Here is a 27955-nt window from a genome sequence, read left to right on the forward strand (position 1 = left end):
ATAACAGCTGAAATGAGCGAGCAAGGAACTATCTATGGGATCACTCAACCTGCTAGAAATAACAGCTAACTTAAGTTAGAATCATAGGAAGGACCCAGTAAATAATGCAATTTCAGATACAAAATGGCTGAAGTCAAAGAGACAAGATGGTCATAGGTGGAACCTCTTCGATTAGAGGTTTGCTCAAGGGGTAGTTGTGGGGGTGGGGGTGGTCTGATTTGGAGAGGGTGTGAGTTTGTGGGGGAGAGGGGGTACAAACCACTAGTGACAACTAACAATGAGAGTTACAAGAGCAGCAGCGACAACAACAAAAATGACACCATTACAAGCAACAACAACAATAGCAACAACAACCACATTATTATTATCATCAACATTATCATCACCAACAATAGCAATATAACCAACATCAACATCATCATCATCGTCAACAACACAACATCATTATCTTCATCATCATCACCACTACCACCATCATCGTTTTAACGTCTGCCCCCTCCCCCACCCCATACTGACAAAAGTTGGCAGGTTTCTTTGGTCAGTGATTTACGACCGGATGCCTTTCCTTTGGCCACCTCCTTTTAGTAGCCTCTTACAATGCACAGGGTCGCAGTGTGCCAATTTTAAAGCCGAGATACACAACAACAACCACCACAACAATAGTCATATGAGAGCAACAACACCTACAGACACAAATAGAATGAAATTGGTTGGTTGTTAATTATGTCTGTCTTTTAATTATGTAACTCTGTAAATAACTTACATCATTAATCCCACCCGACCACCACTACCTATACTACTATCAACTACTACCTCAGTCGCCACCACCACTACCACCACTGACAGTAACAATCACAACAACCTCTACCATTCACCAGCACTAGCAACATCAGTAACTAGTTCCACTATCACCTATACCTTCCCAATGCTCGTTTACCACTACTAGCAACCACCTCCACCACCAACACTACTATCTGTACCACTCCAACATTTATCCACCACCAACGGCAACTATCACCACAACTACTATCACCACTACTACCACCATCACCACCACCAATGGCATCTATCACCACCACCACCACTATCACCACTACCACCATAACCACCACCACCAACACCACTATCACCACCACTACCACCACCATTGACAACATCTACAGAACCCATACCACTGCCTATACCATCTTAACTTTCATCTACCATTAACACCACCAATTCTTGCCCCTCCATCACCATTACAATCCACCCTGCCCACCTCCAGAGAAAAACCAAAAAGAAGCTTCTATGTGGTCACTCAATCTGCTAGAAATAAAACCCAAATCTGCCTCAAAATTTACTTTATCATCACGTTAAAGGAAGGACACTTTGGATAATACAGTCCTAGATACACTATGGTTGACAAAAATAAGACAGGCCGATCACAGTTTGAATACACCTTTGACCACAGGGAGCCTAGGGCTAAAAGTCATGATGACCACTGCCACCACCACCACCATCATAGACACATATATAGTGTAGTCCCAACACCTACCTACTTAAAACCATCCCTTCACACACACACACAAATGTTGACTCACCTGTAAAATTACCTGTAATTAGGTTGTGTCCAAAGTTTGACCTCTATGGCCGAGGCCAGGCTGTCTGGGAAGACTGACTTCCTGTGAAGATGACATCACAACTGGGACACACACACACACACACACAGTAATGCATGTATGCTCATACACATGTTTTCACACATAGCTATTCACCCCATCCCCACACTCGCATACAGACAGTCATACATGCCTGCTCACACACACGTCTACATATGTACACTCATACACATGCATATGCACACATGCACACACCAACATGCACTTGCATATGCACACATGCACACACCAACATGCACTTGTCATTGTACACATCTGTTACTCTTTATCACTTACTAGTGTTAGTCATTAGACTGTGGCCATGTTGGGGCACCACCTTGAATTCTTAGTCGAATGAACTGACCCCAGTACTTTATTCCCTTTTGTTTTTTTAAGCCAGGTACTTATTCTGTTGATTGTTTTTGCTGAACTGCTAACTTCCAGGGGACATAAACATACCAACACTGGTTGTCAAGTGCTGGTAAGGCGCACACACACACACACACACACACACACACACACACACACACACACACATGTATATATATATCGAAAGGATGTGTTATAACACTATTCCACATATACAAAAACAGCCATACCAACAATCCAACATATCTCCATCATCAGCTGCCCCACAGATATCATTATGGTTTCGACACCTGGGCAGTAACCATTCAATCCGGCAGTGTCAACAACACTAAAAGAAACATGAAGCTGTGCTTCACAAGGACACAGCTTTTCTGTACAATACACACACACACACACGCACATACATATGACAAGGTGCCTGTATTTGTATGTCTGTTACATGTGTTTGTATATATATTTTCTTTTCTCACTCCAAATAGATAAAACCAGTGACCCACAGTCAGTTTCGTGTTTCAGGAAAAGTGAAAAAAATTAATATCCAAAGCAAGAAAATTGTGTAAGTAACTCTGGAAATATACAACTGTTGTCTTTTGTCATTATTATTATTATTATTATTATTATTACTAAGGTGACAAGCTGGCAGAATCATTAGCATGTCAGGCCAAATGCTTAGCAGCATTTCATCCATCTCTACGTTCTGAGTTCAAATTCTGCTGAGGTCAACTTTGCCTTTCATCTTTTTGGGGTTGATAAATCAAGTACCAGTGAAATACTGGGGTCGATGTAATCGATTAGTCTCTTCCCCCAAAATTTCAGGCCTTGTGCCTATAGGAGAAAGGATTATTATTTTTATTAGTATTATTAGGGTAATGAGCTGGCAGAATCGTTAGCACGCCGGGCAAAATGCTTAGCAGTATTTTGTCTGTCTTCATGTTCTCTGTTCAAATTCTGCCAAGGTTGACTTTGTCTTTCATCCTTTTGGGGTCAATAAATTAAGTACAAGTCAAGTGATCGACTGTCCTCTTCCCCACAAATTCCAGGTCTTGTGCCTATAGTAGAAAGGACTGTTGTTGTTGTTGTTGTTAAGACAAGGGATTAATAGAATGGTTGGAGAGTTGGAAAAAATGCACAACTGTCTTGGAAGATATGTGAAAAAAGAGATCCTTTACTTGAAAAACTGATAAGGGTTAGCAACAGGCGTAGGAGTGGCTGTGTGGTAAGTAGCTTGCTTCCGAACCACATGGTTCCGGGTTCAAGCTAGATTCTTCAACCTAGATTCTTCAATGTGATTCTTCAAGCTAGATTCTTCAACCTAGATTCTTCAATGTGATTCTTCAACATTTGTAGTGTTCTGTCTCCCAAAATGTTAATTCTTCATTTCTTGTTTCTTGTTACCAGAGTGTTTCCCAATGGCCAGTTCTTTCTACCACCATCCATTATTGTTCTAAACCAAACAGAACAGACGTCCATGGATACAGTCATGCATTCAGTTGGCATCAAAGTTGATTTACCCCAGGGTGGCTTTCCAGAACGGTAAGTTCCCCACTCTCATTTGAACCTGCAATCTCCAAATATATGCATACATACATACATACATACAAATGTGTATATATGATTATCATCATCATCATCATCACCGCCATCATTTAATGTTTACTTTTCTATGCTTACATGGGTCAGACAAAAATTTATTGAGACAGATTTTCTGTGGCTGAATGCCCTTCCTATCATCAATCCTCTCCGGTTTCCCTCATGTCCAGACATGTTTTTCGGACAAGACTGGAAATGAACAGCATCAGTTGTATGATGGGGATGCTCACTTGCAATCATCATGTGATGTCAAGACAAAGGCTCACACACACACACACACACACACACACACACACACACACACACACACACACAAGGCCTTTTTTCAGTTTCTATTTGAAAAATAAACTTGGTTTAAGAGGAAGCAGATGGAGTGTGCAAGAGAGATGATTGCTTCAGTACAGGTATGTACTGCATATGGATGATGATATGGGTAAAGAAGTGCCAGGAGATCCAAGTTGGTCGGAAACTGTGGAAGAAGAAGACCAAGATAGACATAGACAGAACTGGTGAAGGCTGGTCCTCACAAAGATATTGACAAAGAAATGCTACAAAGGGTGAGAAACCATGTTGTTTAATTAATAACAAGCTTTCTAAAGTAAAGCACATATAAATTAAGCTCCAGCATGGTTGTATTTCGGTTACCCCCTGCTTTGCATAGCAGTTGAATATTCTATGCTGTTTATTGCAGAAGTAGATTGGGTACGTTTTACCTGAGGAGTGGTCAACACATTATGAAACAGGTTCTTCGAAAATGTTTCCCTCCTCTTTTTTTTTTCTTTCTGCTTAACAAAAATATAGAAGTGGATGTGTTTACAGTTTATAATTTCCTATCACAGCTAAGCGTACACACACACACACACACATGCAATTTTTTTTTGAAACTGAAACTGAGAGATTGCCTCATACTTGTGTGTGTGGGGGGTGCATCTTTGTGTCCCCCACTTCTGCTTGACAACCGGTGTTGGTGTGTTTACGTCTCGGCACAAGAGACCCATAGAAATAAGCATCAAACTAAAAACCAAAAATAAAAAGAAAATACTGGGGTGCCATTCATTCGACTAAAATTCTTCAAGGCGATGCCCCAGCATGGCCACAGTCTAATGACTGAAACAAGTAAAAAGATTTGAGAGAGAGAGAGAGAGAGAGAGCAATGATGAGATTCCGTGTGACATTGACCGTCCCCTTTTTGTTATTCACCCCCCTCTCTCCTCCATTCCAGGTTGTACACTTTGGATGGTGACCGTGTGGACCACACAGACAAAGTCACTAACGGGACCATGTATGTCGCTGCTTCACACCGAGAGAAGTTCAAACCTGGTCCCTATGGCCCTTACATGAGGATGGGGCCTCTTAGGTAAGTATCTTCTCTTTGAATTCCTTACTGCCCTTTTTTAGTGTCTTCTCTTCACATTGCTACAGTATCCCTTTAAATATTTGGTTCTTGCATATCTAAGCATCTACTTGAGTAATTAACCCTTTTCATACCAACCTACCTAAGACTGACAAAAATTTCTTGTTTAACCCCTTGCAGGTGAGAAGAGGTACTGACTGCATCGAAACACTGTGTGTGTGAGCTGTGTGATGTCTTGCTCTGTGTGGCGCCGTGTTGTTTTCAAATAGACCACCCTATTTGTAAATTGTTGGCACTCTGTCGCTTACGACGTCGAGGGTTCCAGTTGATCCGATCAACGGAATAGCCTGCTCGTGAAATTAACGTGCAAGTGGCTGAGCACTCCACAGACACGTGTACCCTTAACGTAGTTCTCGGGGATATTCAGTGTGACACAGAGTGTGACAAGGCTGGCCCTTTGAAATACAGGTACAACAGAAACAGGAAGTAAGAGTGAGAGAAAGTTGTGGTGAAAGAGTACAGCAGGGTTCGCCACCATCCCCTGCTGGAGCCTCGTGGAGCTTTTAGGTGTTTTCGCTCAATAAACACTCACAACGCCCGGTCTGGGAATCGAAACCGCGATCCTATGACCACGAGTCTGCTGCCCTAACCACTGGGCCATTGCGCCTCCACTCCTTTGTAAATACACTGTAAAGAATTTGTAAATACACTGCAAAATTCCTTATATGGAAAATTATGTAGTTACTGAACGGCCTAATACCAGATACACAGCATGGACTGTCAGTACTAAATTTGTCTGTGAGGGGTTAAAATGATTTTAATTAAAAACTTTCCCATCAAAATTTCATTTTAATTTCTGTTTCAAACACCAGCTGGTGTTTGGAACGTAAGTTAACATAAAATTTTGATGGCAAAGTTATTTTACTAAATCCCTTATTTTCCGAAATTAATTGAAACAAATAACAGAAATATGGTAACAAAAGATTAAAATTATCTTAATTAAAACCTTCCTGCAAAATATCATGTTAATTATGTTCCAAACACCAAATTAATAACGAAATTATTTTTCAAAATTCTTCATTACTTTTAAGATAAATTGAAACAAAGGCAGTTTATTTCAGTAGGAATATGGTAACAAAAGGGTTAAAGTTATCTAAATTAAAATTTTCCATTAGAATTTCATGTTAATTTACTTTCCAAATACCAGCTTTAATAATGACCATTGCTTTACTAATTTCTTCATTATCTTCAAAAATGAATTGAAACATATATGGTAACAAAAGGGTTAAAGTGATCTAAATTAAAATCTTCCATTAAAATTTCATGTTAATTCTTGTTACAAACACAAGCTTCATAATGACAGTTGCTTTATGGAATTCTTCATTATTTTCAAAATCAATTGGAACAAAGGCATTGTATTTCAGCAGAAATCTGCTAACAAAAACGACTGAATTACTTCCTATTTCAAATTACCTTCATCTAATTTGTTTCTTCTCATGTCCATTTAGTCTCCTTTATTTGCATTTCATGTTGTTCCACAAGACTCTGGTTCTCTACAAACATTTCACCATCTCCATACCTGTATGAATGGTCTCTATATATTCCAAGTCTTCAAATGTTTACTGTCTAAATTCTCCAGTCACTATTTATTAAAAAAAAAAACCCTCCCTTGTTATTTTTTGCTGTGTTCACATAAGGGTCATCTAATTACATCTCGTGGTACCTACACAACCAGGCATGGGTACCCTCTGGCAAACACACACAGTGTCACGATAATACAATCATTATTACTTCTTACTAAAATTTTGTAACCCAATCTTAAGGCCCTTCTGTGAAATACTGACTTTGGGTTATATATTATGTACTGTGATCTACATATGGTGTTTTAAAAATTATTCTTTATTTGAAATTGCCCGATTGATAATAAGCAACATCTTGTAAGGGCTGCTGCTCTATAGATGTTACCCATGCCTGTAAAATACTAAAGAGCCCTTTTTTATATATTTCCCTACATTCCACCATCCTTTCGTAAATAAAGGTCTCCCCCACCTCCACTTTATATTCTGTATTTAAATGTCCACTTTTTACATTTCCCTGTGTCGATATAAGGACCATCTTACATTTCACAATGTTCATATAAGGGTTGTTTTCTTGCATTTCACAATATCTTTATCAAGGTCATCTGCTTACATTTCACAATGTCCATAGAAGGGTCATCTTACATTCCATGATGTCCATATGAGAGTCATCTGTTTATATTTCAGGTTGTTCATATAAGAGTAATTGTCTTACATTTCACAGTGTCCATATACAGGTTATCTTTTATTTCACAGTATCCATATGAGGGTCATCTTACATTTCACGATATCTGTATTAGGGCCATCTGCTTACATTTCATGATGTCCATAGAAGGATCACCTTACATTTCATAATGTCCATAAAAGTGTCATCTACTTACATTTCACAGTACCCAGATGAAAGTTCTTACATTTCACAGTTTACATGTCAGGGTCACACATTTCACAATGTAGCTTAGTCACCACCCACAAGGGAGTGTGACTTAGTCACCTGTACCATGCTTTTTCTAATTGTATTAGGTACCTATATATTGATGAGTAGACCTAGACACCCTCTTGTCTCTCCCATCCTCAATCCAGTAAAACATCAAGGATTCAACAGCTGGAGGGAGAGAGGAATAGAGGGTGGCACCAGCCATTTAGTTGGTCTGGTACTGCTTTTAGCTGAGTAGACTAGAACAACACGAAACCGTGTGTCTTGCTCAAGGTCTCAATACACTACACAGTCCAAGAATTGAATCCACAACTTCATGATTTTGAACTCAACACCTTAATTAACCCTTTAGCATATAAGCCAGCCATATCTGGCCTAATAATCTTCTTGCTCTATGTTCAATTCAGCCAGATCTGGTCTCTCACACCTACCCAATACCGTTCTAGAAATAAGCAGTCACATCATGAAAATCTTGAAGCTATGAGATAATGTATGATTAATTCAAAACCATGTGAATTAATAAATATTATATTTGACAGAGTAATCTGAATGCTAAATGGTTAATCTCTTATCAAGAGGTTGATAATCTGGAAAATTTTAATCTTATTAGCAACAACTCATCTCAGATATTTTGACATTTGATGTGTTAGGGTTGAATATATTTACAAAGACTCCAACCTTTAAACAAATATACTTTCTACTTCATTAAAAATATAAATATTATAAATTTACATCAAGGTCCTTTAACATCCACGTTTCCATGCTTGCATGGGTCAGATGAATTTGTTTGGGACAGATTTTTTTAATCATTGGATAAAAGCACTGGATGCCTTTACTGTCACTAACCCTCACCTATTTCCCCATGGCTAGACATGTTTTCATGGAAGACTGGAAATGAACAACTCCCCCTCCCTTTGCATGAAGATGATTTACAACCACCTGATGATGTCAAGACAAGGGTACACATACACACAAGCACCCACACACACAAGCACACACACACACAAGCACACACACACACACACATACACATAGGGCTTCTTTCAGTTTCTGTCTACCAAATCTATTCACAAGGCTTTGGTAGGCCCAGAGCTAAAGGAGAAGACATTTGCCCAAAACACTGTACAGTGGGACTGGACCTAAGACCCACTAGCATAGCTAGAGTGTGTGCTGCCCGTGGTGGCCCTCCCTTTTGCCACCCCTGGACCACACTAAAATACAGATATTACCTACAGCAGATCCCAAAGCACTGTCCCTTTAAAAGTGCTGCCCAGGGCGGACTGCCCCCCACCCCCCAAGCTAAGCTAGTGCCAAGACTACATCGTTGGGAAACAAGCTTCTTAATCACACAGTCACACCTTTGTCTCTCAATATTACTAATTAGATTACTCCACCTCTTTCAGTTCCCACCACCCCCTATGGCTACCCTATGTTGAGACTAGTCAAACCTATTTACCACCTTCTTTCGCAAATGTAACTTAGACTTTTATTTTTAAAAAAAAAGGGGCTGATTTATATCAAACAGTGTAACTCCCTCGAAGTATTACAACTGGTCCCTTAAAGGGTGACTTTTTAAAATACTCCCCACATTTAAATCTATGGCTCTCTTATGTCTAAGTTTATCTGGTCAGATTTGTTCTTCTGTTCTTTTACTTGTTTCATGCTGGAGCACCACCTTAAAGGGTTTTAGTTGAAGAAATCAACCCCAGGACTTATTCTTTGTAAGCCTAGTACTTATTCTGTTGGTCTCTTTTACCAAACTGCTAAGTTACAGGGACATAAACACACCAGCATCAGTTGTCGAATGTTAGTCTTTAGGGTAACTAACTGTCTTGGAGCAAGACAGAACTTGTCTTTCTGTTTGGGAACATTCACTAAAATCTGTCTTTAAATTCTACAATATCCTATGTAGGCCTTTAATTTTGGATGCCATTTCGAAAGTAAAGGTTCTACTGAAGTTAGAAATCCAGTCAGGTACCATGTCTACTTGCAAGAATACGGCATTGATGTACGACCTTGATCAAACTGATGAAAAGATAGTTTAGATGTAAATATTGTTTAAAAAGAAGCGAAAAACCTTCATCTCTGCAGAAAACAAGGTCTGTTGTTTGAAGAACTGTAATCTGTTTAACAATTTGTAGCAGACATTTAAACAAGAATAAGATGCATGATCATCATCGTCGTTTAACGTCCGCTTTCCATGCTAGCATGGGTTGGACAATTTGAGTGAGGACTGGTGAACCAGATGGCTACGCCGGCTCCAATCTGATTTGGCAGAATTTCTACAGCTGGATGCCTTTCCTAACGCCAACCACTCCGAGAGTGTAGTGGGTGCTTTTACATGCCACCCGGCATGAAGGCCAATCAGGAGGTACTGGCAACGGCCACACTCGAAATGGTGTAATCAGATTAAACAGAACATAGCACGCTGAGTGATTCACATCCAGGTCTTTGCTGAGGTATGTTAGTCTGGTTGTTTTGGGGTTGTATGGAAGGTGGGGGGGGGGGGTTATCAGGAAGAGAGTGCTTCCTGAGGAGCTTTAGTTATCAAAACACTCCACCTCTCCCTGTTCATTTTTACTCTCTTCAGTTCTCCTACATTTAGACTGTCGAGTTAGATCTGTCTTTGGGTTATTTTATGTTTTTGAAATTCTGCAAAGATTCTTTTTTTAATAGTAAAGTTTATTTGCCAACATAATGTGGCAGTCCTACACAAGGATGATGTTACTGTTATCTAGCCCCAGGGAAACATCTTTTCCAGTTGGCTACCGGCACACAGTTTGTGTCTGTATAGTATATCGCAAGGGAGGTCTTCGCTCCCATCTCTACCCTTACGTGATACAGACCTAGGTTTCTGGCTGGTTACCCATCCTCAGTATGAAACAACCACTAAAGACAGTTTTTATTTGAATAAACTGCATAAATTGCTTAATGGTATTTTATTTGTCTTTATGTCCTGAGTTCAAATTCTGCTGAAGTCGACTTTGTTTTCCATTCTTTTGGGTCAATAAAATTAGTACCAGTTAAGCACTGGGGTTGATGTAATTCACTTACCCCCTCCATCTCAAATTACTGGCCTTGTGCCAAAATTTGAAACCAATATCATCCTTACATGATAATTTGTTTTTAATTTTGGCAAAGGGCCAGCAATTTTAAGGAGAGGGCTTTAGTTGTACTTGAGTGGTACTTTTTTTTTATCAACCCCCAACCCCTGCACTTGAGTGGCACTTTACTTTATTGGCCTTGAAAGGATGAATGATACAGTCAACCTTGGTGGGATTTGAACCCAGATCATAAAGAACCAAAAGGAACACCTCTAAGCATTTTGTCTGACACACTAACAATTCTGTTGTCTCAGCACCTTATCTTTACCTGATAATTAATTAAATCATAAGTTGTTTTGTTTTTGTATTTGGTTTACAAGATTCTTGATGTGAATTTGCGTGTTGAAACAAATCTTGTGTCTTGGAAGAGTCATTACACCTGTGTGTATGTTATTATTATTATTGGTGTAATGACTGTCCCAAGACACATTTTAAGTAGTTTTAAACGTTTTAATTTCACGTATGATCACAATTGATGTTACATGTTTAGATTCAAACACTCCTCTGGAAATTGGTTGGCGCTTATGTTTCATAATCCAAAAGATTAGTCACCATCACACTCAGTGCTCGACATGGTTGTTTTTTGGATTGAAAGTTCAGTCAAGGTTTGACTCTGCTTTTCTTACTTTTAGTGAGGCCAAAATCCAACACTTCATGTTTAATGTCTGTCCTGAAGAAAGTAGAAAACAAAATTTAAATAAATAAAACAAAATGGCCAGGAACAATGGTTTAATGGTTTCATTTGTAGATTCCCATTACGCTTGACTCCACTAAACAGGAAGAAATACGAAGCCAAAGGCAGTGACAGCGAAATATCTCAAGAAAATTCTACATCTTCCGATTACAGTTCTTCGAAAAGGTAGGATTGTGTCTGCAATTCGTAGGAGTGGTTGTTAAAATGTTTATGTCTCTAATGTCCCTAAGGGGCCCTTAAGAAGGGGTTAGTTTCTAGATTAGCTCTGGTGTGGTAAGTGGTAAACCAGATGGGGGATGTGCTTACTATTTCAAATATGATGATGGTTGATTACAAATAACATTCACTCCAGGGTCCTGGGGGTTGTTTCGACGATCAGTGTTTACCTTCGGTCACAGGGTGTTTATGAAAGATAACATATGCTTATGTGAAGGTGCATGGCCTAAGGGTTGGGGTGTGACACTCATGATCATGAGATCAGGGTTTCAGTTCCTGGACCAGACGATGCATTGTGTTCTTGAGCAAAACACTTCATTTCACTTTGCTTCAGTCCACTCAGCTGTAAATGGTTGACCCTACAACAAACTAGCATTCCGATTGGGGAAAATGTTGACCTGTCCACCTGACCAGTGGGATGGCATCATTTGTAAGCTATGAGGAAGTGCATTGTGACCAGCAGCGTATAACAACATCTGATAGTTTGGTTGATACAGTGATATATATGTACATATATATATATATATATATATATATATATATATATATATGTATGTGTATAACAATAATAATAATAACAATAATTCTAGGATGGAGTTCATAAATATTTAATACATCTGTATGTACGTTTCCACAAATGACATCAGTCTTCACTGGCTCCCATGCCGGTGGCACATAAGAAGCACCATCCAAACGTGGTCGATGCCAGCCCCCTCTGGCTCCCATGCTGGTGGCACATAAGAAGCACCATCCAAACCTGGTTGATGCCAGCCCCCTCTGGTCCCTGTGCCGGTGGCATGTAAAAAGCACCCACTACACTCTCAGAGTGGTTGGCGTTAGAAGCACTGCCTGATCATCTCTTATCCTCCATGTCTTGAAAGAAAATCAGTCCAGTCTAATATTTCATTCAGACTCTCTCTCTCTCTCTCTCTCTCTCTCTCTCTCTCTCTCTCTCTCTCTCTCTCTCTCACACACTCTCACACTCTCTCACACACACACACACACACACACACACACACATACATATGTATAAATGTACGTACATGATGATTGCCACTTCTTTACAGAAGAAGGCCATCTCTTCAATTAATAAATACCGTCATGAGATCTTATATGACTAGCAAGTCTTGCTCTTGACAAACAAACTCTACTGCAGATCTTAGAAATATTTCTAAGCAGAAAAGTGTCTGAGATTGTAGTTAAGTCTTGGCTACGAAATGCTCGTTTCAAGATAGATTGTTCAATTCTTTGAGCTTCAAATGCTTTACATCTATTGTAGATCATTTGTTTCCAAACCAATTGATCTTGCGTCATCTGCTTCCAGTCTTCAACTTCCTTAAGGTTGCTTTTGACAGCATCCCTAAAACGTTTCTTAGGTTTATGTCTCGGACGTTTGCCATGCTGCAACTCCCCATAAAACAACTGCTTTGGCAACCTGTCATCCTAGCAAGGTGCCCAACCCAACGCATCTGATTGCGTATGAGGATCATTTCAATACTGGATGTGTTAGTTTGCTGAAGAACAACAGTGTCTGGTGTTAAAGACTTCCATTCCATGTCTAGTATCCTCCTTAGGCAAGTCTGATAGAATCGTTCTAAAGCCTTGATGTGGCACTGATATGTCATCCAGGTCATACATACACACATACATACGGTGGGCTTCTTTCAGTTTCCATTTGTCAAATCCATTCACAAGTCTTTGGTTGCCTCTTGGTTATAGTGGAAGACACTTGGTCAAGGTGCCACACAGTGGGACTGAAGCCAAAACATGATTGAGAAGCAAACTTCTTATGCACACTGCCAAGTCTCCACCTAATAATGCTAAATCACTCCAGTTCAGTTGAAACGACAGAGTTCTACTCCAGATCTTCTGGGAATATTATCTGCACTAAATGACCATCATATCCTGTGAGGTTGATGGTGGTGGTGGTGGGTGATTGAATTATTTCTTATCTTTTCTAACATCTTGAAACATGAGATAAGTAGTAGCTCCTCCCCCTACCACTTCCATAAATGACCCCCCACTCCACCCTTATGGTTTTTGTAAGCATTTACATTTACTAAAAAATCTGTTGCATGTAACAGAAGCAGTATTAGATTAAAAATGCCATCTGTGTATCATACTTAATGCAAATACATTGTGAAAAGGCAAATTCCACCTTGTTGGATTTTCTCTGTAGCATGTACCAGCTGCCAACCATATGCTACCTCAAATCCATCACAATACCATTGATTTTTTTTTATCAGTCACTGTTTTTCTCTTTCACTAGTGATGGATTTTGTCTTAGCATTCAGTCAACAGTGAGTAAATACTATTGATAAAGCTCAAAAAGAGAGAAATGCACATCTTATGTTTTCACTACAGCTGCTGAACAATTGTCATCTGCTCCTGATGTGTGAGGTCTGATGAAAAACAGTATAGGGACCGTTACTATGGTAACGGAGTTAAATACACAGTGAAGCCACTTGGCACAGATTGACCTTGAACTCTGTTGCATATGCACACTAAGTTATGATGTTTGTGCTCAATTCCGTTGTTTGTAACAGAGCTTGGAAGTAAAGTGTGTAGAGTGTGGTCGTCTCGAAAAGAATATCAGGTTCCAGCTGTGGAGGATCTCTTTGATTGCATTGAGGAAGACAAAAAAATTTAAAGACAGTCAAAACAAGTGATGAATCATGGGTTTATGGCTATGACCCCGAAACCAAAGCTCAGTCTTCACTATGGAAGATACCCCAAAAGATTTCAAGACATTGAAGAAATCCAACAGAATGGAATGAGACAACTTCTTGCTGTCCTAGAAAAGGAGTTCAAGGAATGCTTCCAACGATGGCAAAAAACAAAGCTGGATAAAAGGTGTATGGCTTCAGAAGGGGTCTACTTCGAAGGTGATTAAATGCCAAATTGGTATCTGTTGTAGTTTTACTTTTTATAGCACCATTCCTGGTACTTTTTGATTAAACCTTGTATTTGTGTTTTTAGGCACAGCACATCCATATGAGATATTATCTCTGAATTAATAATTAAAATGCCTTTTCATAATGTATCTGCATTAAGTATGATAGACAGATAGCTATATGTTACCACCTTTGATAAATATTGCATCCTTGACTGCTAAATATGTTAGCAAGAAATACAAGAGGGCTGATGAGGTTTAAGAGGCCCGTGGTATTTTAACCATAGTTTCATATGTAGTAAATCTGTCATTGTCATCATCATCACTTTAACGTCCAATTTATCATACTTTCATGGGTCAGATGAAATTTATTGAGGTAGATTTTCTACAGCTTGATGCCCTTCCTGTCATCAACCCTCGCCCGTTTCCAAGCAAAGTAATATTGCCCCATGGCTAGACATTTTCTTGTTGGATATCATAAATGAATGACACTGCTTGTGAATCACTGACACTTGTCTTCACAATTATCATATGACATCAAGACAAGGAGACCCCTAATATATCATTATGTCATGCTATTGTGTGTATATGTTTGTGTGTGTGTGTGTGTGTGTAATATATATATATATATATATGAGAAGAGGAAAAAAGCAATGTCAGATTTAAGTTCTGGCATTGATGATTTTATCAGTTATAAAATTGTTCCCAAACCCTTTATGACTTATTGTAGAATGCACAGACTACATGCCATGTTGCAACAATTGATTTTGAAAATGTTATTGGGAAGGTCTAGAAAAGTTAGAATAATATGTTTAGAAAGCTTATTGTTGTAGACCAAACATAAAAATAAAAAAAAACTAATAAGGAAATATAAAAAAAAAAACTTTGATAAAAAAAAAGATTCAACTTGAACATAATTGTTTTCAATACCTTTATGCACACACACACACACACACACACACACACGTGTGTGTCTGGGAATATAAATTGGGCTATGTGTGTATATGTGTAGGTACAGGTGTGGTTGTGTAGTAAGAAGTTTACTTCCAAACTACATGGTTCTGGGTTCAGTCCCACTCTTGGCATGTTGGGTATGTGTGTATATTGATGTTGATGTGTTTAACCCCGTAACATAGCTGTTTGGCAAAAAAGACTGATAAAATAAGTAGCAGGCTTTAAAAAAAAAAGTACTGGGATTGATTCATTCAACGAAAAATTCTTCAAGGCAGTGCCCCAGCATGACCACCCCACCCCCTCCACCGGAAGTTCATTCGTCTGTCATCCCTCTGTCATCCCACCCCCTCCACCGGAAGTTCATTCCTCTGTCATCCCACCCCCTCCACCGGAAGTTCATTCCTCTGTCATCCCACCCCCTCCACCGGAAGTTCATTCCTCTGTCATCCCACCCCTCCACCGGAAGTTCATTCCTCTGTCATCCCACCCCCTCCACCGGAAGTTCATTCCTCAAATTCATGCTACGTTATATTCTAATCACCCAGAATTCATTGCTCTTTTAAAAAATTACGATTTATGCATTGTTGTCTCTCAAATATTTAAAATCTACAATTAAGAGCCCTATCTACTCGCTGGCGGTAACCCGCCCTCCCACCCCCTCCACCGGAAGTTCATTCCTCTGTCATCCCTCTGTCATCCCACCCCCTCCACCGGAAGTTCATTCCTCTGTCATCCCACCCCCTCCACCGGAAGTTCATTCCTCTGTCATCCCACCCCCTCCACCGGAAGTTCATTCCTCTGTCATCCCACCCCTCCACCGGAAGTTCATTCCTCTGTCATCCCACCCCCTCCACCGGAAGTTCATTCCTCTGCCATCCCACCCCCTCCACCGGAAGTTCATTTCTCTGTCATCCCGCCCCCTCCACCGGAAGTTCATTCCTCTGTCATCCCACCCCCTCCACCGGAAGTTCATTCCTCTGTCATCCTGTCAACCTCGGCTGTCTCCCGGAACCCATCTAGTGGCCTTGGCCATCCTCTCCCCTACCTTTGGGTAGCGCATTAAGGTGGAGAAATGTTTGCAGGTTGTAGGTACTGTTTTGCTTATGAATTCTTCCAATTGCAAGTTTTCTTTTCAGGTACACGACACTGCTTTTCCCCTTCCCAGGCTACAGGCCCACACCCCCAACACCCATACTGTTAGGATTGGCACTCTCAACGTCGGCACGCTGAAAGGTAGATCTGGTGAAATTGTTGAGATGCTTGAACGGAGATGCGTAGATATGTGCTGCATCCAGGAAGTAAGATGGAGAGGAGGTTCTGCAAGGTTCCTCACAGGCAAAGAACACAGGTACAAGATTTTCTGGGCAGGGAACACTGACGGGGTCGGGGGCGTAGGAATACTTCTAGCGGAGAAATGGGTGGATAAGGTAATCGAGGTCGTTAGAGTAAGTGACAGAGTACTTAAGATCAGACTAGTGCTTCATCATAGATTAGCTACTGTCATCTCAGCCTATGCACCTCAACCTGGGCTACCAGATGGTCTGAAAGACCAATTCTATGACACCCTCTTGCAAACTACCTCGTCGTCGAGTGACAGGGACCTTCTCTTTGTGGCTGGAGACTTCAACGGTCATGTCGGACGTCGTGCTGGGGGCTTCCATGGCATACATGGAGGCTATGGCTTCGGTTCCCGCAACGAGGAGGGAACCAGACTGCTGGAGTTCTGTGATGCAACCAATCTTATGGTCTGCAATACCAACTTCAGGAAACCTGCCAGTCACCTAGTCACCTACCGCTCCGGCAGACACTCTAGCCAAATCGACTACATCCTCGCCAGAAATAGGGAAAGAGGGCGGCTTATAAATGCCAAAACCTACCCTGGCGAAGAATGTACCCCACAACATAGATTAGTAGTTAGCGACTTTGGGATCAAGGCAAAATGGGTGCCCAGAATTAGACAGGCTTGGAGAAGAAGGGTGTGGAAGCTTAAAGACCCTGCAAACGGACAGAGACTTAGAGACAAGTTACTTGAAGCATTTAACGAAATAGAAGGGGATATAGCATCATAGAACGTGGAAGACAATTGGAGATTTCTGCGGGACAACCTGTTGAAAGCCACCGACCAGATTTGTGGGTGGTGTAAGGTCCCCTCCCAACCCAGAGTAACGTGGTGGTGGAACAAGGAGGTAGACAGGGCTATTAGACAAAAGAAACAAGCTTGGAAGGACTGGAAGAACGGTGGTAGCAGGGAATTGTACCAATGTGCCAGAAGGGAGGCTAGGCGACAGGTTTATTTAGCCAGAGGGGAAGCAGATAAGGAAAGATTTGCCAATGTTCTGCGCCGTGAGGACCAAAGACTCGAGGTATTTCGTGTTGCAAGACAGTGTAGGAGAGAGAATAGTGATGTTGTAGGAGAGAAATGTGTTCGCATGGATGATGGTACGCTTGCATTAAATGAGGATGCAAAGAAAGAGGTCTGGAGATGCCACTACGATAGATTGCTTAATAAAGAGAATGAATGGGAGAAAGAGAGCCTGCCTTATGTCGACCCAATAGAGGGACCAGCTATCCGAGTTGATAGTACCAGGGTAGATAAAGCAATTAAGAGTATGAAGACCGGGAAAGCCCCCGGCCCATCAGGAATCACTGCAGAGATGCTCAAAATATCTGGCAGTGTTGGCTATAGCCTAGTCACCCGTATTACGAACCAGGTGATACACGAAGGAGTCATACCCTATGACTGGTGTAGCAGCATCATAGTCAACTGCTACAAAGGTAAAGGGGACGCTTTAGATACAAATAATTACAGAGGCATCAAGCTGTTAGATCAGGTTATGAAAGTTACAGAGAGGGTCATAGCCCAACTAATTAGGGAGCGAATCAATTTAGATGAGATGCAGTTTGGGTTCGTGCCAGGTAAAAGCACTACTGATGCCTTATTTCTAGTGAGACAGTTGCAAGAGAAATACCTAGCCAAGGATAAACCTCTGTACCTGGCTTTCGTTGACATGGAGAAAGCCTTTGACAGGGTCCCCCGATCCCTTATCTGGTGGTCAATGAAGAAACTTGGGATAGAAGAATGGCTAGTGAGAGCTGTGCGAGCCATGTACAGAGATGCGGCCAGTAAGGTGAGGGTTGGAAATGAGTACAGCAATGAATTCCGGGTAGAGGTAGGGGTCCACCAAGGCTCCGTCCTCAGCCCCCTATTATTTACCATAGTCCTCCAGGCAATCACAGAGGAGTTCAAGACAGGTTGCCCCTGGGAGCTCCTCTATGCTGATGACCTTGCCCTAATTGCGGAGTCACTATCAGAACTAGAGGAGAAGTTTCAGGTGTGGAAGCAAGGTCTAGAATTGAAGGGCCTTAGAGTCAACCTAGCTAAAACCAAAATCCTAATAAGTAGGAAGGTAGATAAAACAAAAACCCCTTCAGGTAGATGGCCCTGCTCAGTATGTAGAAAAGGAGTAGGTAGTAACTCTATAAGATGTACCCGGTGCAAGCTATGGACACATAAGAGGTGCAGCAACATCAAAGGCAGGTTAACTAGCAAGTTAGTTTTTGTTTGTGGCAGATGTTCAGGTGCAATAAAGACTGCAAACAAACAGGAAACAACTTCTATCTCATTCCAGGGTGAAAAACTAGAGGTAGTCGATAGCTTCCGCTATCTGGGCGACCAAGTTAGTAGTGGGGGTGGGTGCGCTGAAAGTGTAGCTGCTAGAATAAGAATAGCCTGGGCAAAGTTTAGAGAGCTCTTACCCCTGCTGGCGACAAAGGGACTCTCACTCAGAGTAAAAAGCAGACTGTATGACGCATGCGTACGAACAACCATGCTACATGGCAGTGAAACATGGGCTGTAACTGCTGAGGACATACGTAAGCTCGCAAGGAATGAAGCCAGTATGCTCCGTTGGATGTGTAATGTCAATGTGAATACCCGTCAGAGTGTAAGTATCTTGAGAGAAAAGCTGAACATTAGAAGCATCAGTTGTGGCGTGCAAGAGAGACGATTGCGCTGGTATGGACATGTGGTGAGAATGGAGGAGGATAGCTGCGTGAAAAAGTGCCACACCCTAACAGTTGAGGGAACCCGTGGAAGAGGTAGGCCCAGGAAGACCTGGGCTGAGGTGGTGAGGCAAGACCTTCGTACATTGGGCCTCACCGAGGCGATGACTACGGACCGAGACCTTTGGAAATGGGCTGTGCGTGAGAAGACCCGGCAAGCCAAGTAAGATCGTTGCCAGTGCCCCTGGACTGGTTCTTGTGCGGGTGGCACATGAGATGCACCATTTTGAGCGTGGCCGTTGCCAGTACCGCCTGACTGGCTCCTGTAGGATTTTCGAGCGAGATCGTTGCCAGTGCCCCTGGACTGGCTTGTGCGGGTGGCACATAAAAGACACCATTTCGAGCGTGGCCGTTTTCGTGCGGGTGACACGTAAAAGCACCCACTACACTCTCTGAGTGGTTGGCGTTAGGAAGGGCATCCAGCTGTAGAAACTCTGCCAAATCAGACTGGAGCCTGGTGTTGCCATCCGGTTTCACCAGTCCTCGGTCAAATCGTCCAACCCATGCTAGCATGGAAAGCGGACGTTAAACGATGATGATGATGATGATGATGATATATATATATAGATATATATATACACACACACATACATACATACATACATACATACATACATACATATATATATATACATACACACATATATACATATATATATATATATATATATATATACACACATATATATATATACACGGTTTCTAATTTTTATATATATATATGTATGTATATATAGATATGTATGTATGTATATATAGATATGTATGTGTGTGTATATAGATATGTATGTATATATGTATACATATATATGTGCATATATATGTGTGTATATATGTATATATATATTTATATATGTATGTATATATGTATATATTATGGGCTTCTTTCAGTTTCCATCTACCAAATCCACTCACAATGCTTTGGTCAGTCCGAGGATATAGTTGAAGACACTTGCCCAAGGTACTTTACAGTGGGACTGAACCCAGAACCATGTGGTTGGAAAGCAAATGTCTTACCCCACAGCCACATCTGTGCCTTATGTCTATATTTTTTAAAGTTAACTTCTTGTTGGTTTGTTTGTTTTTGTTTGTTTATAATGATTGTTGTTTTTGATTAGGTCAAGGAAATCTCGAGCTACAGTACGAGAAAACGAGAATGGTGTGTTCCATGCCCGGCAGTTAAGACGGAAGAAAAGTCCAGAAAAGGCTCCAGCCAAGCAACCAGATTATGACCGAGGTAAACTGTGCCACTGAGTTTAAGTAAGGTTGTGCATGCGTATGTGTGTATGTGTGCGTTTAAGAGTGAGAAACTCAGTGTGGGTTAGTGTGTGTGTGTGTGTAGGTTAGAGCCAGTCACACATAACTAGCACTCATCCCAGTGGCACATAAAAGGCACCAGCATCAATTATAATTCCCCTCCCTTCTCTTCCTCCTCCCCTTGTCCTCCTCCCCTTGTCCTCCTTCTCTCCTCCTTCCTCTCTCATGGCCTTAATACATCTCAACCGTTTCTACCAATTCAGATCAAGGAGGCGTTTTCAAGGCAAAAGAAAAGAATCCAGAAACCCGACATGCCAATGTTGTGTCTGAGAGTGCTGACACCAAGATGGACGAACCAGTAGACAATATGGCCGCTGAACAGGTGGGTTCATTGGTTGTTTGGTGGTTGTTGTTGTTGTTGTCATTGCTGTTGATGTTGTTGTCGTGGTTGAGTGTGTTGTGTATTGTACCATGTGCAATCTGTGTAGCTATGCTACATGTAATTATCTTCTGTGTACATGTAGGAATTTGGGGGGCTCACAATCATTAAGGTCATGGGTTTGATCCACAGACCAGGTGGCACATTGTATTCTTGAGCAAGGCACTTCATTTCATGTTGCTCCAGTCCATTCAGCTGTAAACCAGTACCAACCCATTGCTGGTGCCGCCTTCTCTCTCTCCAGCTATCACATCCTTGGTGTTCCTTTGAGTAAAAGAGTGAGGAATGCCAAGAGGGTATCGGTGGGCTTAGAGAATGTGGACTGCACCCCTGTTTTTTTTTTTTTTTTTTTTTTTTACAGAATACCCCATTTTCAAGTACCGAGATTCTGATTCTGCGAAAAAAAAAAGCAGCATTTAAAATTTTTATTCCCCCCCCCAAAAAAAAAAATTCTCGTAAAAATTATATATTTTTTTAAAATTGAAATTTTACAAATTTTTTTTTTCTTTTAGAATCACAATCTCCGTATTTTTCTGTGTATTGACAAAAAAAAAAAAAAAAAAATTCTGACAAAAGTGGAAGAATTAAAATTTTAAAATGCTGTTTTTTTTTTTTAATGGTTTTTCTTGGTAGAATCAGAATCTCTGTACTCGAAAATGGGGGTTTCTGTAAAAAAAAAAAGAAAGAAAGTGTGTGTGTGGGGGGGTCCACATTCTTTGCATTCGCCAAGGGTATTTATGTCTGCTCATGACTACACAGGCACCTAAAACAATTTATGAAAGTATGGTACATGCTACCAAGCCATATACACTGGCGATTATGACTATGTGTTTATTGAGTATGATTTTGTGCAGTTTGTGTGCGTGCATGTGTGCTGTATGTGTGAGTGTTGTCTGTGTATAGTGAAGGTGCCTGACTTAGTGGTTAAGGTATTTAGCTCATGATCATATGGTTGTGAGTTCGATCCCCAGTGGAGCATTGTGCTCTTGAGCAAAACACTTCATTTCACGTTGCTCCAGTCCATGTTATGTGCTGTGTTTGTATAAGAATGTTGTACAACCTTTGTGAAATGTTTTCTGAATGGTTTGTGTGTGTAGAAGTGTGAGAGATGAAGAAATGTGTCATTCTGTCACATTTATTCCTTTCCTTCCTGTATTTGCAGATTAATGAAGAGAAGTTGAGTGATAAGGTAAGTGTATGCTAATGAGCTGGACCATAATTGCATACCACTCATTTTTGTTAGATGTGTCTAAGTATTTTGTTTTACTGGAGACAAGGTAGAACAACATTGTATAATTGTGTGTGTGTGTGTGTGTGTATATATAACTGGAAATGTGTCTCAGTATGTGTACACAACTGAATATGTGTGCGAGTATGTGTATGCATTTATATTGAAAGCGTGTATGTGCATAACTGTAAACGTATGTATGAGTATGTGTGCATAACTGTATGTGTGTGTATGTATGGATATATGTGTGTGTGTGTATGGATATATATGTATATATATTTTGTATCATATTTCTATTATATATGTGTGTGCATGAATGTAAATGTGTGTATAAATGTAAATGTGTGTGTGTTTGTACATAACTGTATGCATAACTTAATGTGTGTGAGCATGAGTGTGTGTGTGTATATAACTGGAAATGTATGTATCAGTATGTGTACATAACTGAATGTGTATGTATGTGAAGTATGTGTATGGATATATATTGAAAGTGTGTGTATACATAGCTGTACGTGTGTATGTGTGTGTATGCATAACTGTACATGTATGTATGAGTATGTGTGCATAACTGTGTGTGTGTGTGCATAAATGTAAATGTGTGTATGAGTAAATGTATGTATAAATGTGTGTGTGCGTGAATCCACGTGTGTATGCATAAGTGAATGTATGTATGTGTACATAACCATATATGTATGTAACCGTGTGTGTGTGTGCATAACTGAATGTATGTGTGAGTGTGTGTATATGTGTAACTGAATATATGTGTAAATTTATGTGTGTATGTGTGAGTCAATGTATGAGTGTGTGTGCATGATTACATGTGTATGTGATTACACAATTGTGTGTGTGCGTGTTCCTAACTCAAACTCTAAATCCTAACATGACAGCTAATCCTAATCTTATCTAATCCATTCTTAAGATTAATCTTTGATTAACATTACAGCTTCAACTTGTTTCCACTGTTTTAAACATTGATTGAATACGTACCAGTAATTTAACTGGGTAGACAGTAGTTTAGCCATTCCTGAGTCCATTCTGTAGCGGTAGAGTCAAAGGCAAGGACCATGAGGACGATGCTGGTAGTGGTGGCGGCGGTGGTGATGACGATGTTAGTGGAAATACTGCTAACAGAGGTGGTGGTCATACTAAAAAATGGGGGATTCTGTAAAAAAAGAAAAAAAAAAGGGGGTGCAGTCCACATTCTTTACGTCCCCTGATAACCTCTTGGTATTCCTCACCCTTTAACTCAAAGGAACACCAGGATGTGACAGCTGGAGGGAGAGAAGGCGGCACCAGCAATGGGTTGGTACTGGTTCACAGCTGAATGGACTGGAGCAACATGAAATGAAGTGCCTTGCTCAAGGATACAATGTGCCACCTAGCTACACAGATTGCACATGGTACAATACACAACACACTCAACCATGAATACTGTTTATAGTAGTTGTGCTGATGCCCTCATCTTGATCCTTGTTCTCACTTTGTTTTGGATGTTGTATGCTCCAGGCTTCTTCGTGTGTCTTGTCATTCACCTCAGTGCCTTGCCTGTGATTCCACTGAGAACATGGAAGTAACTGCATTGCTTGCAGGCATAGTGTAGAGGATAAAAGCGTTGGTTTATGCAGTGCAGCCACCTAGAGATTCTGGGTTCAGTCCCGGGCACAAGGGGTAAGGTGAATCACAAGACACCTGAGGAAGATTGTAGTGAAAGCAACAATCAAGATGGGACACAAGTCCCGACTTATGTAAACAGTGTACATAGACTGGGTAACGACAAACTGATTGTTGTACGGGGGGGGGGGGTGCTGAAATGTTCCTGGCTTTAAGGGTATTGCAAGAAGCCTGGTTGGAGGCCCAACTTCCTGAGTTCTTTTACTGGGCTTAGAAAAACTGAACGACTGCTGCAATAAGTATGTGAATCTGAGAGGGGAATACGTTACTCTCTCTTTTACTTGTTTCAGTCATTTGACTGCGGCCATGCTGGAGCACAGCCTTTAGTCGAGCAAATCGACCCCAGGACTTATTCTTTGTAAGCCTAGTACTTATTCTATCGGTCTCTTTTGCCGAACCGCTAAGTTACAGGGACGTAAACCCACCAGCATCGGTTGTTAAGCGATGTTGGGGGGACAAACACAAACACACATATATATATATATATATACATATATGATGGGCTTCTTTCAGTTTCCATCTACCAAATCCACTCACAAGGCTTTGGTTGGCCCAAGGCTATAGTAGAAGACACTTGCCCAAGGTGCCACACAGTGGGACTGAACCCGGAACCATGTGGTTGGGGAGCAAGCTACTTACCACACAGCCACTCCTGCAAAATCATAATTAACTGGTCCTCCTGTATTTTCGTTTACCCAAAGCCAGGAGCTTTTCAGTATCCTCTCGTAACTGGGTCACTGTAACAAAATCACTACAAACTCATTCTTGTAACTGGGTCACTCTAACAAGCCAACTGCTAACTGGGTCACTATTGATTGCTATAACTGGATCACTGTAATAAGATCATTAAAAACTGGGTCCCATTTACGACTGATTGTTGTAACTGGGTCACTTAAAAGAATTATTTTAAGAAGTGACTCAATAATTTAAGACGTCAGGCATCTCTCAAACATGATGACTACAAACTGGATTGCCACATCCGGATCGATACAAACTGGATTGCCACATCCGGATCGATACAAACTGGAATCAATGACAAAGGAAGGTTGTTGATACAAAGACAACAAATTGATCAATTATGAAGTCAATCAATAATCTAAGAACACTTACTTCAATGCAGTGTTTCTGTAACAAACAGAAACTGGGCATTACAAAACAGTGTCAACAGGACATGTCTATCAACTGTATAATCATCATCATGACCATCATCATCATCATTGTCATCATCATTGTTGTCACCATCATCATGATCAATTTCATTACCGTCATTATCATCATCATAGTCATCATCATCATTGTTGTCATCATCATCATTGTCAGCTTTATCCTTGTCATCACCATTGTCATCATCATCATCATCATCATCATCATCATCGTTGTCATTGTTTTGATGTCCCCTTTTCTTTGCCTGCAATGGATCAGCTGGAATACGTTGAGGCAGATTTCCTGTGGCTGGGTGCCCTTACTGTCACCAACCTTCCCTTGTCTCCAAGCAATTGAGTATTTCTCCATGGATAGCCATGTCTTCTATGGAAGCCTGGAAATGACAACAATGCTCGAATGATGGTGACATTCACTTACAATTGTCACACAATGTCAAGATAAGGGTACACACGCACACATACACCCCTGTGTGTATGTGTGTATATATGTGTATGTATGTATGTAAAATGTGTTTTTGAGAGAATACACACACTTTCTTCACAAAGACTTTATACACATTTCTTTATATATAGACGCAGTAGTGGCTGTGTGGTAAGAAGCTTGCTTACCAACCACATGGTTTCTGGGTTCACTTCCACTGCGTGGTACCTTGGGAAAGTGTCTTCTACTATAGCCTTGAGCTGACCAAAATCTTGTTAGTGGATTTAGTAGACGGAAACTGAAAGAAGCCCGTCGTGTATATATATGTATGTATGTATTTGTGTATCTGTGTTTGTCCCCCCCCCCCCCCCCCCAACACCGTAACTTGACAACCGATGTTGGTGTGTTTATGTCTCCCATAACTTAGCCGCTCGGCAAAAGTGACCGATAGAATAAGTACTACGCTTACAAAGAATAAATTCTGGAGTTGATTTATTCAACTAAAGGTGTTGCTCCAGCATGGCTGCAGTCACATGACGGAAACGATGAAAAGAAAAGAAAAAATACACACACACGCATACACACTCATCTAAGCATCAATAGTCAATACATCTCACCTTCATTTACATATACATATATATATATATGTATATATGTATGTGTATATATAAAACTGAGCTAAACTTGATTAACCAACTTAAGTAGATTATCTAAATATTTGCCCTTTTCTTTGGTTTATATTTCGAGATTAAGATTAACCTCTGCTTACTTAGAATGGATTAACAAGTAGGATCATCCTCTTCTTGCTTATGATGCAGTATCACTAGTTTAGAGCCTCCTGTTGGAAGAAATTGTGACCAGGACATATGAAGCGTTTGTGTGTGTGTGTACAGAGTGTACCAAGCATTTGTAAACAAAAGCAAAACTGAAGTCACCAAACAATGGCCCACTCGTTCAGCCAGAAACACCAATGAAACATACCATGCAATAAAATTGTCCCCTGTCCTGGTGACAGCCCTGATACGACCATAAGAGTGCCAACATGCTTGGGTTAACCAGCTCCTGCTCATTTTGCCCACAACAGCAGGTCCTCAGTGAGGCCCTGGCTCCATGGTGCCTGACCCCACAGTGCCACCCTCTGACACTACTGCTACTCGCACTTAGTCTTATTGGAATGTGCATAATTAATGTATATTTGGGAAATGTGTGTATATATATATATATATATATATATATATATATATAAAACCAATTTAGAGTTGTTAAAATGTGTGTGTAATCTTAATTAAAAGTTAATTTTTGTTTTGTTTCTTCTTTTTTTGTTTTAAAGGAATCTCGCAGTAAAAACACTTCCATAAAGAAATCAGTAAGTAGCAATTTTTTTTTTTCTTATTGGTTTAAGACAGAGTCTGTGCCAATGGCCTCCACAGACCATTAGGGGCCAGTGAGAGTGACAAGGCTGATGTCTCTTTTAAACATTTGTGAGTTGACGGCTGCAGAGGAAGCGTTGCTCATGTATGGAGACTGAGAACTCCAGAGGGATGAAGCTTTGTGATTTGGAGGAAGAACTTAGGTGTAGGGGTTAACGGCAGGACCTGAGAAGATGAGGAGGAGGACACAATAAGGGTATCAAGGGAAGGAGAGACTAATGATTTGGGGATAGTGGGGCGCCTGGGTGGTGGAGAGGACACAAGACCAGCCAGTTCTGATGAGCAGTGGCCATGGTAGTAGTAGTAAAAACGACAGAGGAAGGTGACAACATGGCTGCGTATGAGTCGTGAACTAAAACTTCTCAGTCGTCGTTGTTATTGCCCAGTTGCATTATCAAATTATTCGAACAGAGAAGATTGAAAGGAGTTTTATTTTTACGCTTAGTCAGGGGGAAAGACAGTGCCCCTTACATTCTTCAGGGTTCCTGACACTGGCAAGATAGAGAAGATGGTATCATCATCATCATCATCATCATCATCATCGTTTAACGTCCGCTTTCCATGCTAGCATGGGTTGCACGATTTGACTGAGGACTGGTGAAACCGGATGGCAACACCAGGCTCCAATCTAATTTGGCAGAGTTTCTACAGCTGGATGCCCTTCCTAACTCCAACCACTCAGAGAAAAACCCTGCCTTGAACACAACTGTATGATGATGATGATGATACTTCTGTTTGCACAAAGGGCATCAGGTGATGAGAGTTCTCCAAGTGGTGCCACTCTGAGACAAAGTACACCCTTCTTCCCAGGTGGCACCCATTTTGGTCAAGTCTTCTAGCACAGTCTTTTGCCATGTCATCACCAAACTGCCTCTCTTTTGCCTCCCACTTTCATTCTGGAAGTTGTTCTTTAGCGCTTCCCAATAGAACCGATCTATGATCAAAGGAACAGGTTTGACCAT

The 27955-nt window shown here is 40.8% G+C and overlaps 1 protein-coding gene across 5 annotated transcripts in view; it reads left to right on the plus strand.

Annotated features, from left to right (window-relative positions):
• The window catches only part of LOC106884290 (uncharacterized), a 104007-nt gene that overhangs the window by 66099 nt on the left and 9953 nt on the right, over nt 1–27955 (plus strand). For 3 of the 5 annotated variants that reach the window (XR_016238325.1, XM_014935593.3, XM_089341805.1), the window contains 8 exons: nt 2486–2562; nt 3405–3539; nt 4819–4953; nt 11314–11424; nt 20503–20621; nt 20905–21023; nt 22243–22269; nt 26894–26929. Coding sequence is in view for 4 of the 5 variants with exons in the window: in XM_014935593.3 (XP_014791079.1) it covers nt 2486–2562; nt 3405–3539; nt 4819–4953; nt 11314–11424; nt 20503–20621; nt 20905–21023; nt 22243–22269; nt 26894–26929 (759 nt within the window). In the remaining variant the exon portion in view is untranslated. The remainder of the gene's footprint in view (nt 1–2485; nt 2563–3404; nt 3540–4818; nt 4954–11313; nt 11425–20502; nt 20622–20904; nt 21024–22242; nt 22270–26893; nt 26930–27955) is intronic. The other 2 variants (XM_089341803.1, XM_089341804.1) reach the window with 1 other exon arrangement.

Source organism: Octopus bimaculoides, chromosome 25 (assembly GCF_046866305.1).
Source record: "Octopus bimaculoides isolate indiv1 chromosome 25, ASM4686630v1, whole genome shotgun sequence".
In the NCBI taxonomy this organism is placed as follows: domain Eukaryota; kingdom Metazoa; phylum Mollusca; class Cephalopoda; order Octopoda; family Octopodidae; genus Octopus; species Octopus bimaculoides.